The 13,069-nt window shown below is 35.4% G+C and overlaps 1 protein-coding gene across 2 annotated transcripts in view; it reads right to left on the bottom strand.

Annotated features, from left to right (window-relative positions):
* sorcs2 (sortilin-related VPS10 domain containing receptor 2) overlaps positions 1-13,069 on the bottom strand; it is a 368,175-nt gene that overhangs the window by 246,663 nt on the left and 108,443 nt on the right. For both annotated transcript variants that reach the window (XM_088629251.1, XM_088629260.1), the window contains exon 2: positions 8,493-8,560. In XM_088629251.1, the coding sequence (XP_088485377.1) occupies positions 8,493-8,560 (68 nt within the window). The remainder of the gene's footprint in view (positions 1-8,492; positions 8,561-13,069) is intronic.

Genomic DNA, 13,069 nt, shown 5'->3' with positions numbered 1-13,069 from the left:
TTAGGCCAAGCATTGCAACGTCTGTGTGTCCAGGTAACCAGGTGAGTGCAGTTGAATTATGGGACAGCAGCATTGGACACCCGGCCCAAACGTGTTGTCACGGGAACCGGCAAACTGTTCAATTGATTTGCAGTTTGCCCACTAGCCCCAGTGTTACGAGAGCTGGAAACGACACGATCATTACATATGAAATTTACAAACCAAGCAACTGGCTTTGTACCTTGCAGGAAAAATTACAATATTTTCATTCCAATGTGTAATGAATACTTTTACAATGGTAGCAGAGTAGAAACTGGATTAGACAGTGTACTGTAAATGTCTAAAGTCACAAGGGACTACATTCGTTTTTTCTATGTTCAACAGCCTATTTGGGAAATCGAGAAATCCACAACAAAAAAAACTCTTTCCTTGCTTCATTTTATTTTCCACACAGTACGATGTCCTCCTTAGTTGTGCTGCGTCACTAGCACATCTGATATGCACTGACTCCACCCTTTCGACTACTGCTGTGTGTGAAAAATACATTCATCCACCCTGATAAAGATAGCTTTGAAACAGACAATCCTGAAGGAACAAGCAATAAATCATCTGTATTTATGTTGGATGAGGACAGAATGGACTGTCATGTTCTGAAAGGTGAGGTCATTCTTCTGTAGGAAGTAATTAAGATTACAAGCTTGCACTGTCTGCCTCTGGTGTTACAGAAAACATTTTGATAATCTGCAATGAAGGTTAAAATCTCAATTAATATGAATTAATGAAAACTCATTACTCACTGAGCCTGAGCATATTAGAAGGCCCTGTGGGAAGGAACTCTTGTGTTCTTTGGCAGCCTATTCTTTAGCACAAGACCAGCTATTTATTTTCAGCAAACAGAATGGAAGAGTGTGCAGTGTGGCTCAAAGATTAAAAGTAGTGGTAGAGAGAGCTATGAACTTTTAGTTCCCAAAGTCCTGATTCAGCTGTCTTTTAAAAGCTAAGTTTCTAGCCAAACCCAGCCATTAAATAACACAAGCTGACTGAATTTCTGAGTTTGCTTTGATTATGAATGGCTGTGTTGGCTCTCACATGCAGTTTTGCTACACCACAATCAATCATGGAAGATTTTTTGTTTTTATTTATTGCAATCAGTATTTTTGTATTCATGTACGAAGCTCTATGTTAAATGCTACAGAAACAAGGTTTAAAACTTCATTAGGAGAAAAGTTGCAAACTTCTAAAAAAGCATTCCTTCCACTTCAATCTGCAAAAACTAAGCTTCTCTCAGGTGATGTATTTTTAATGTAAGAAATGACTTCAGGACTGCTGAATCTCCATAACTCAAAATGTACTCACTAGATGGGACAGAGATGGCTCAAGTGTTATTACAGTCTATACATACATGTCAGCAAGTTTTAAAGCATCTTCAAACCATTCCTGTCCCAGATCTCTGCTTTAGGATTTATAATTTGCTCTTTGGAAAAAAAAATAGTCAAGCATCCTCTCTTTAAAGACTTAAAATATCCTATCTGTAAAATCTTAAAAACACTGCAATAAGTCATTTTGGAATAGTACACAGTGGAAATAAGAGATGCAAACTGTGCATGATTTACCAATGAGAAATCAACAAGTTTAAAGTTAAACTATATGATGATAATCCAGCATGTGAAATCAAAGAAGCTTCTCAAGAACTTAAATTGTTCACTGTTAAAAAGGATAAAGTCAGTTTTCTTCTTTCCAAAATAACACGAACTAAAAAATTAATAACTGAACATAACATTTTAGGCATAGAACAGAGAATGTCTTTGAAAAAACTCATACCATGCAGTGCAGATTAGCTTTTGTCAAAAGCAATGATGCATTTACATGTTATTTCTGAATCAAGCCTTAATCACACTGTTGGACAAAGCACTTTACATTACAATTAAATTACAAACCATTTTTAATTTTCACTTATAGCTACTTATAGTAGAAAATGACAAAAAAAACTAGAGATTGTTAACATCTCGGATTTCTCAAAGGTCTCTTATGATTTTTTTCCGCAATACCTATTTAATCTTTCTTGTTTCTTGAGAGGTATTCATTAATACTGTAAATTACTCTTAAAAAGCACAGGGCCTTCTCGTTTTCATTTCATAGGAATTTACAGGTACATCGTTGAACTGATTAATAAGGTGCTATTTTCTAAATGTTTTGACATGATTTTAAATAAATCAATAAGTTAGGGCCCGGAGAGTCTCAACCAGTTAAAGGGCTCATTCAGAATGCACACTGAACACTGGGGTGGAGCAGTGGCTCTGTGGCTAAGGATCTGCACCTGTGGCTGGAAGATTGCCGGTTCAAATCCCAAGCCGGCAGAGGAATCCTACTCTGTTGGGCTCCTGAGCAGTGCCCTTAACCCAAACTACTCCAGGGGTGCTGTACAATGGCTGACCCTGTGCTCTGACCCCAGGCTCTCTCCCTCTCTGTGTCTCATGAAGAGCAAGCTGGGGTATGTGAAAAGACAAATTCCTAATGCAAGAAATTGTATAGGGCTAATAAAGTGATGTTATGTTATGTTAATCACTGCATGTGAAATATTGCAAATTTAGTCTAGTTAGAGCTGTATCATTTATTATTAATACAGCACTTTATAATAAATAGAAATGATCTGTACACCAAACAATTTAATTGATTCCATTATGTTAAAAATGGTATGGATTAAAAAGGATTAGGGATCAAGAAAGCCAAATGCAATAGATTGGTTTCAAGATGTTCATGACTGCCATTACTCTCATTTTAAAAATACATCCAAGAAAGCTATTTGATTTTCTTGAAATTGAAATATAGATTAAACTAATTGGAAATAAAGAGTTATGAGAGGGTATTTGAAGATGGAAGCAGTCTTGTTGCATATAGCCAAGCATTACTTTTCCTTGAATACTTTCACAGTTTTCTCAAAGGCAGAAATTATAAATCCTAGGGGATCAATTTTTTTGTTAGCCCCAGCTGTCTGTAGTTTCAGCAGTACTGTTACTGATTCCAGAAAGAATGTAGAAGGAAATGTGAAACTTGTTCCAGATGGAGGCCTGGTTCATTTTGCAAGTAGTTAAATGATTATGAGAGCTAAACATTACATTAGTCCTATTGCATACACACAGAAAAACAGTACAACAGAAAGATAGATAATTTTACCACCTAATTTTCTTAAATGCTAAATGGCAATTCAAAGCATGATATATCCGAATTGGGTCACATTATTTTTCAAACTGCTGAATGATCCAAGTCTCAAATAATATACACATCTTTATACACAGTAATATACATAATTAAACACACAATAAGGAATTAGTGCTCTGTTGGACTGTATTTTAGAAAAAGTAGATACTATGTCAATATCCTAAAAGCCATCAAACATATAAGTAAATCTCAAAGGTATTATTGTAGTATGAACAGACTGCTATAGAGAGACATTTTGTTTTAATTGACAGTGATAACCCATTTAGATTCAGTAACGGCTAAATTCAAACTATACTCACACAATAGCATTGAGTGAAAATAATGTGGTCTTTTCATTTCCAAAAGTTGTCTAGAACATGATTGTGGGTTAATATCCCTCTGTCAATTGCCATTGACAGAGTTTTTCCATAAGTCTGATCATGACAATGTGTAGAAACCTTTTTCTCTTCAGAGAGTCTTTTGATAACGGAAAGGTGATATATTTCTAGCCATTTACCAGTTCCTCAATATCATAAGTGTCCTATTCATATATTTATTTAAATGCATTTTTCAGATACAAGATTTGCTACAGTCCTCAGAAGAACATTAAATATGTATGGTGGACTGGATGGAAATTGGAGAAGGATGTGGTTTGCTATTAACTATTTACAATGCAGCACCATCTGGTGGGGTGCCTGCTTCCTTATCTCTAAAAAGGAAAGATGGAATATTTAGGAAAATAAGACAGCAGCCTCTAACATAATTGGGTTCAGTAGACATTGACAAAATCTGTATATTTATTACAGCTTTAAAATGCAAGGGCAACTCGGTCTAATTGTCAACAGCTTTTAACTTCAGGCCAAAACAAATGGAAAAAAATATAAACGTAGAAAAGAGGGCTTGTATCTGCCTCAGACTTTCAAGCCTTGGATCAAACAGAAGTGAAATCAGTGGTTTTGTACAGTTTCACGCTGGTATTGATTTAGTAAGTGTCATATGTTAATCTCTATAATGCAGTGTAATACATTATCCACACTCTCCTCCAAATCCCTGAGATCCCAGTAAAGGACACTCAAAGCTAACTCTGAAGTCTACCCCCTGTGGAGATACTACAGTGGGCTATGGCAGCCTTTCTCAAAGAAATTTATTATGCACCAGTGGTCTAAAAGTCATCATTCTATCTTTTAAACATCCTGAAGACCCTTTGAATTTCTAAAAGTATCAAAGCTCAAGGGACAAGAAAACCCTGTCTCTGGGTTTGACGATTTCACAATTTTTAAATGAATCTGTTCCTGTTTTATTCAAAAAGCCCCAGCCTGATGCATTTATGAATTTCCAGACGTGTGTAAATGTGACCCCAAACCACTTCTTTTACACTCCAAAACCTGTTGTAAGCAACAAGGAGCCATGTAGACATTTTATCAGTTCACATTGAATGTTACCAAAAACAGAATTCCTTAGAAACAAATTGCAGTTGGAAACCTTTAGAAATTTACAAATTACATTGGAAAACATAGCCTTTTAAGAATGGTACATTTAAAGGGGGTTCTGATTTTGATATTTTCAATCATAATCCCACAGATGGTAACTTCACACCATTGGCTCCTCAGCCAACATACTGTACAGTACACCAAACACGGACACCAAATGTCTGAAAATGTGTTTCCTCTCATAGTGAGCAAGATAACTAGTGCAGCAACACTTACCCTGCTACTAATAACTAAACCCCACAACAGTCAAATCCCAGTTTACGTCCTGTTAGTGAGTGAGTTAGTGAGTCCTGTTTGTTAGTGAGTGAACTGATGCTTGGTGAATATTTCTTTATAGTTATAGGATTGAGATACTATAGGATATACATTTGAAATGGTGAAAGGTACTTTCCTTCTGGCCACAAGCACTTCAGCTAGGGTTACTGTAACAACTTCAGTGCCATTCACTCTGCTGATGTCCCAGAGATCCGCTCCTGACAATAATTAAGTACTTCAGTAAGGAGCAGCTCCACCGTGAGCACATAAACAAAGGGCCCATCCCACCATGCTGTGAGTCCCTTCTGCCCTTTCTTGTGGAAGAGATACAGTGATGTAGAACAAGGATACGCTTTTCCTGCAACACAACCTCTTGACAGTAGAATACCCCCCTGTATGGGAAGGCTACCATAGAAGAGCTGATTTGACTGCAAAGCAAAAACTGAAGTAAAACCTATTTTCAAAATCAGACAAAAAAAAATTCACTGTTTTTTTTTATCAGACGTAACATATTACAACAATTATAAACAGACACTAAAGCCGAGCCCAAGACTTCTGGAGCCACAAAAACTGTACAAAACTGTCTCGTGCCCTGGAATTAAAGAAAACAATCACTAACAAGACATTAAAATGTCCAATATGGTCAAAAAAGTGTCTCCTATTTCAAGGCTAGTACTATCATGGGTATTTCATACATACTGTACCTGTAGGTAGAGTAATTTCACTTGGACCCATATACAGGCATGATCTGTGTAAATGTTGGGCAACGAGTTTCATTCCAATTCTCAAAAAGTGAAAGAACCCAGGAAAGCTGTACTAAGTCCTATCATACTGCTTTCCCACCACAAATATAAGGGAGATATGAACTTTTTTTTATTCTTCTGTGCCTTTTTAAAAATTAAACGGAAAAAAAACACCCAGAAAAGTTCAGGTAAACCATGTTAATATCTGTCAATCTTCATACAACTCAGTTCTCTTGAACCTGAAGTCACTGACTCAGTTATGTTTCAGAGTAGAAAATGTTTTAAATTCTGTTTTCAATAAAGGTCTTATACTGTGCATATTTTGTCCACTTTTTGCTAACACTGCTTTTGAAAAACATGACAAAATGGCACAAAAATCCGACATCTAAAAACTCCCTCACACTGCACAATCTGCAGTTTTCTTACATTTAAAATATAATAGACTGTTACCACGAAACTACTACAGTAGTTATTTTTTTTTACTGACCAAAGACATTTTCCTTATAAAGTGTTGGATCCCAACACAAAACTAATTCTGCCTGGTACTGTAACAAGCTTGCAGAATGCCTCAGAGTTTTCACAGAGGCTACATGTTATCCGACCATATTGTAACAATAAAGTGAATTACACGGAAATACAATCCGAGATGTTTCCTGAATTGCTATTAGGTTCTTCAAGGAAATGTTCAACTTGTTCTTATAATTGCTGAGGGCAGGCGGCTCATAATGTGTATATGAGCATATGAGGATATTCCTTACACAAAAAAAGAATCCCAACAGTAAAAAAATCCCCAAAACCACAATAACACAACCCTGTTTAAGAACCTTTTATTTCCTTTTTGTTTGATTATGAACCTTTATGCAGAAGCACTCCCTATTGATTCGAGAATAATCAGCATACTACTTAATGTCTAACATGGGATCAACAACATCTCCATCATACTGTACTCTTTAAAAGTAAAGGTGCCCTATCTGCTGTGTTGCTGTATATAGCCTATATTTTGATGAATGAAACCTGAAAAAATGAAATAAGGGAAGAAATTTTTTTTCCTTCTGTTCTCCTGTTTGATCTAGGACTTAAATGTATCTAAGGGGGAGTGAAATTAAACTACAGTATAGTACACCTACTGTACAGTACAGGATTATTTACAATGTGCTCGATATAAAGGAGGAGAGATTTCTTTATCTATGTTTAAATGTGTGCTGCACAAAAAGCACCAGCAAGATTTACGAGGTAAGGAATGTCTACTTTGTCATGGTGTATTCTAAAATTCTTTAAACTGATGATTTTGAAAGACTTAATTCTTTTAAAGTTAGATAATTAATGTGTGTTATATTTAGCTAACAACTAATGTTTTCTTGTTTTTATAGATATTTCACTACTTTTGTGAGCATTTTAATTTAATTTCACTTGTTTGTGTGAAAAAATATTTAAAGTTTTTGTTTAATTACAAGTTTTTTTAAAAAATATATATATATCTTTAAATCTGATATGCATCTTAATAAAAGGACATGTTGATCACTCACATCCCATTAGAAGTTTAAGATGACTGTGGTGCACCATATGTTGATTAAAAATACTACAAATGGGTAATGGGTAATTATCATTTATCACAATGTAAATTAATGTGTTTATTGATGTTGATGACATCAGTGTTGATGATGGTCTATTAAATATCTAAATAATTTACCAATGCTAAAAGTTTAAGATCGCTTGGATTTTGCACGTGTGCCATTTGTTGTTTTCCTTGAAACTTTACAAGCACCCATTGTAAGAAAAAACAGCACTTTCAGATAACAATGTAATGAAAATAAAATCTTACATAACCTTTTCTTGTTGTAAAATGAGTTGCACACCACAAGCCTAATGTAGACATTAAGCTGGGCAACTGAGAACCCACACTAGAACTGTAAATAATGCAATTGAACCAAAATGCTGGAGCCACTGCTTTATACAAATGCTGCCAAAAGCTTGTTTTTAAGTGCCATTACATAACTGGTAGCTTGGCATTTACAAGACTTTAGGGATACTTCAAGCTGCCTCTCCCAGGAATACCTCAGATGGATCACTATATCCTTGACTGCTCTGGACATTGAGGGTAAAAGATTGAATTGTTTTAATGTAGGACGTTAGTAAGGTAACTTTGGAAACACATGCATCATATTTCTTTTTCTGGAACCTTAAACAAAAACTGATTTATTGTTGAAGTGTAGAAGTACAGTATTTATTGTTTCAGCACTCGCAGTTCCGCCCTTTCATTGTTCCCATTTTATTCCTTTGGACTCCCGCTGGGAAAAACGGCAATTTCTAGATATGAAATAGATTACTGTGGGGATTCTGATACTAAAGCAAGGACAAAAAGGAAAAACAATTCCAATATTAATAACAAAGCTATAACACAAGAGAAGGAGATAACTTTTTTTTTTAAAAGCCCCGCAAGGTGTCCAAGTACACGCAGGAAGATCATTGTAGAGAGCTCAGAGTATTATCTTTCACAGATCTAATTAACAACAATTCAAATTTCACTGACAGCTGGATTTAACTGGTCACCAAAGCACAAAGGAATATAATAAAACTAACAAACACTGTATATTTGGAAACCTTTTGTCATCATTCTTTATACAAAGATCAGACTACATGTTATTTGCCTGGGATATTTAGTGTTCTATTTATTATTTACCCACCTCCTTTCTGCTGCCCTTTAGAAAGAAGACTAGGATGTTCAATGTATGTGGCTGAAGTAAGCGCCTGTAATTGCTCTCCCAGGAGAACCATAGCCCTCTTAAAAACCTCTACTGCAATTGATAGTGCATGAAGCAAGGCCTACCTCCACAGGGAACTCTCCAGAACCTTGGTTGAGTCTGCATGGTAATATTTGGTCAGGATAAGAATAACCTACAAAAGAAAAAACAAATAATTGAAATACAGTATCAATACAGGACTAAAACCAAATAGCTATTGAGTTATGTATAAAAAGTGCAGCAAAGAAATCCTTCATATGAAAATAAAGAGGACCCATATACATAAAAAATCTTTCCTCATATTTTTATTAGTTCCAGAACTTCACATTAATTAACTTGAAGCACCATCAGTCAGCACTTTAATAAACTATGTTAAGCAAAGCTGTAAAATTTTGAGTATTTTAGCTGATCATTTAGCTAAGTCACTGAGGATTGTCAGCAGCTCAAGGCCATTTTAGGGTATCTCCTGAGGAATCTGGCTTCTCGTCTAGTCTGAAATGCACTTGCTGAAAAATAAATGGAGAATACAGTAGGTGCCAGATTATACAGACTCTGACAGAGTCAACATTAATCATATAAATTCATTTTTCACTTGGTTTTGAGTAAAGAAGCAATGTTATTGCATGATTAAATTCTATTTTGTCTTTCTGTCAATATTTAACGAAGTAACAGACCTCCAGCATGAAGGACTTCAATTAATTGAAATGCTATAAAAGAAATGAAAAGCATATTCTTAGTGACCTCTTTATAATCAATTTTGTGTCACCCTGAAACATTTGCATGTTACATGCAGCGCCAGAAAAAAAGAGGGTATTATTTTATCTGAAATTCCAGTGGAAATTATGCTTGGCCACAGATTGTAATTCACTTGTTTTGGGGATTTCAAAACATGAAAAAGGTAAAGGTATTAAGGTTGCTAATTTGAAGCCCTCCCACAATTATTTATGTTCAAACTTGTACTACAATTTACCAGGCCACATAAGAAAACTACAGACAACATGCTGTGAACATAGAACATGGTACAATAAGGACCATAATGTTAATTGTCTAGGCCCCTTGTAAGGGGCAGTAGTGCAGACAGGCTGGTGGAGATTTACACAATGAAAATAAACACTTAACTGTGACCTTGTTTAAAATATATACAATATTATGTTTAGGCATTTCAAAAGTTTGTCTTTCAAAAGGCATTACAGAACTAGAATATTATATACCATGTACATATACCAAAACAGAAAATATTTTACCCTGAAAGATTGAAATAATTGAATTTAATAATTTATTTTATAACCATGACCTTCATAAACTATGTATGGAAATGGAAAAATGTTACCTTACTACAGTATATGGATTAACTGCTTAGTAAGGGTCTGTGAGACCTAATTTATTAGACCCTAAACAATGTGTTAGCTTCCACTTGTTGCAAGGAAGAACAAAATTTGATCTTTAGCAGAAAAAGACACAAACTAGACATGTTGCAAACTGAGTATATGAAACTGCAAAGATTTTAACCAGGACAACATTCTATTGTGTTGAGTCATTAGGCCTGTATTAATGCACACCTTAAAACTATACTGTAGGTTTCCTTTCATTTCACATAATGCTTTAAATATGGTAGCATATACGCATAAACCTTTTATAATTTACCTTTAAGACTGTCTTTTACACTAGATTTATATTACCACAGGCAGGGTGTATTTATTGCTGCAGTGTAGACAATATCTGACAACTGCTGATTAGTTTTCTAAACTGGAATTTATAGAAGCGTCTGTCTGATAGCAAAAACCCATAAGCACAGGTCCCTGTGTGCCACTTGGTGTGAATCCCAGTTATTAAGCCTTAGATAGGAAGGGATAAAGGTCAATTCTTTTCCTCCCATGTGACACACAATTTATTTTTAATAACCACATATATAAATATAGGACAGCCCTCCATTGGTGACTCAAAACAGATGGAAAGTCATCAAAAAAGTAAAACCAAAAATACCAGGAAAAGTAGTGTTTATCTGGACTGGCAACGTTAACAGATAATTACAGACGACAGAGTAGGAAGGATGTAACTACAGGAATCTTTTAATACTAGCATTTTCACAGGGATAGAAGGTGATCATTATGCATTTGTTCAAGACACAAACCTATTAAGTTATTCAAATGGCTGTCTTGTTTTCTATTTTAATTTCTAGGGAAATGTTTATCCCAAGTTCACATTAGCAAGATTATACAGTTTTACTAAACATGGCAAAGGTTTTTAAAAGACATATTCACTTTGCTGTCATTTCGGAGATTCAATTGAGTGGATTCTATTCCTCTTGTATGATACTAGACATCTTAAAATTGCTGGACCAAAGAATACATTTGTTTTTCTAATGGCATCATCTTTTTTTTCTCCCATTATTACTGCAGCTTTAAGGCCAGTGTGAAGGCTCTGCCAAAACCTGTCAAAGCTCTGACACCAGTCTTGAAATTAAGATTCCCAAAACAAGATATCAAAGCATAACTACTGGGCTGAAAATTAGTCTGAAGGTGGGGCTGCAGTGATATAGCATGTATCCAGAAACCACAACACAAAATGATTGAAAATGCTACAGTATGGATCCATTAATGAACTTATGAATACTGTATTTTTATGCACCCCACCTTGCTCCTGTTGCTTGCCAAGATAGACTCTGGCTCCCCACGCAATAACGAATTGGAGAAAATGGTCATATAATGGATGAATGAATATTTTTAAGGCACATGAGCAATTGCTGTAATAAAACAATGATTTTAGATTTTGCCTCTTATTACGAGTCCTAGGTAAAATTGTTTTAACGAAAACTCAGAATAGGTGTTTTGGACAAGTAACAATATTGATACACAATATTCTTGATACGTATCATTATATCCGTAGGAAAATGTTTCAAACCTCAGTGGTCAAGTATAGTGGTGAGTATAATTCAGGGTAGAAAGCAAAATTATACTGGTTAAAAAAAACATTATTTTAGTATATTCAAGAGATGTTATGGATGTCCTTATATTTTCTAAGAGATCTTTTATAAAAGGTCATTTTGGTCAACTTATTATTTTCACAGGTAATTTCCACACTACAGTATTATCACAGTGGTTTTACACTGCTCAGATCATACACTTGCATTTCTGTAGTTTCTTGTGATGGGATGCTCTAGCATAGCTCTCTATCTTGTGAAAATATGCCAGAAGGTCGTTGGTGCTGATCTTCCAGCCTACTCCACCATCTATCATTCATGTGTTTTGCGTAAAGCAAAACACATCTCTGATGATTCTTCACACTCCTTGTTGAATGAATTCCAGTTACTCCCATCAGAGTACAAATACAAACTCCCCCACTCCAAAACCAATGGATTCAAGTTCTCATTCATACCTGTGGCCATATCCTTACTTAACACTTGATTTTCTATGCAAACATGTATGCATATTGTTGTGGGTTTTTTTTCTGTCCATGAGTACGCCAACGCTGCCAATGTAAAACAAATTACTCCCTCAGGGATAATAAAGACTCTCTCTCTCTCTCTCCTCTACCATGATTTCAGTATCTTGTTCTACACTTTCTCCTGCTTTTGCAATGGTGTACGAGAGCAATCTTTTCTAAGGGCATTCATTTCATACAGTTTTTAAAGAAACATTTCTCAACAGGGTTATAATTTAGATCATTTCAAATAATCAGCTACAAGCATACTTCTCATTAATACTGATTGAAATTACCCACATTACATACACAGTGTGTGATGATTGAAGAACAGTCAGTCACAATGACTCAGATTTTCAAGATGCATCCCACACCGAATGTGTAAATGCTATGCGTTCAGATTATTTAATCAGCTAACTTGTGCGGTAAAGAAACTAGTGTGTTTCTTGAGCAAGTAAACCTCGATGTGTAATGGCTTATGCTTTCCTTGTACTTATCAATATGTTTAACATATAGAACCGGATTTCGTTGACACTTCTACGATTAAAAAAAATTACTCATAAAAAATAAAAAACAAGATAAAGTAAACCATTTGTAACAGAACACATTTAAAATGCACTGAAGCAAAAGGGATTTGAAGGACATAGGCACATTGGCACATTACACATTACAGTACATAACTGTAAAACTGACAGTAAGCTGTAGACAAATGACTACATTTTACATTGGCTGCCAAGAACACAAAAATCAACAATTATAGAATTCTATTTGTATTATCCTTCAGGAAATTATTTGTGGTGGAGTTTTACACCAAGTCAGAGTATTTTGTTTTTGTTTGAACTATTAATAAAAAACATTCTACTCCAAGCAAAGCAACAACACTGCATAGCAACATTTTGCTCTCCAATCGATAATGTTACACTTGAAAGTGGTCTCCGTGTCGGCTGTCACTTCTGTCTGATCTGTTTACTGGGCTCCTGCTCCCTCCACACTGGACACAGTCCTGTGGGAGCCTCAGATGCCATTGATGGACAGCACAGCCCCTGGCTTTTTGGCTGCGAAACAAGAAACTCCTTTCACACAGCCTCCATGTGAGTAAGCCTTTGTGAGCTCTTGGTTTGCATCTGGTAACCTGATCAAGAAGCTTCAGAGCTCTAAACGGCCCTGCGTCATTCCAAACAATGAGAGAGGTTTGTGGTCCCAGGAGGCAAAGAAATGTTTCTATTAGGGTTTGACCAAAACA

This window comes from Lepisosteus platostomus, chromosome 1 (genome assembly GCF_059453375.1).
Source record: "Lepisosteus platostomus isolate fLepPlt1 chromosome 1, fLepPlt1.hap1, whole genome shotgun sequence".
Lineage (NCBI taxonomy): Eukaryota > Metazoa > Chordata > Actinopteri > Semionotiformes > Lepisosteidae > Lepisosteus > Lepisosteus platostomus.
The sequence above is the reverse complement of the archived record's forward strand: the minus strand, read 5'-3'. Positions and strand labels throughout refer to the sequence as shown.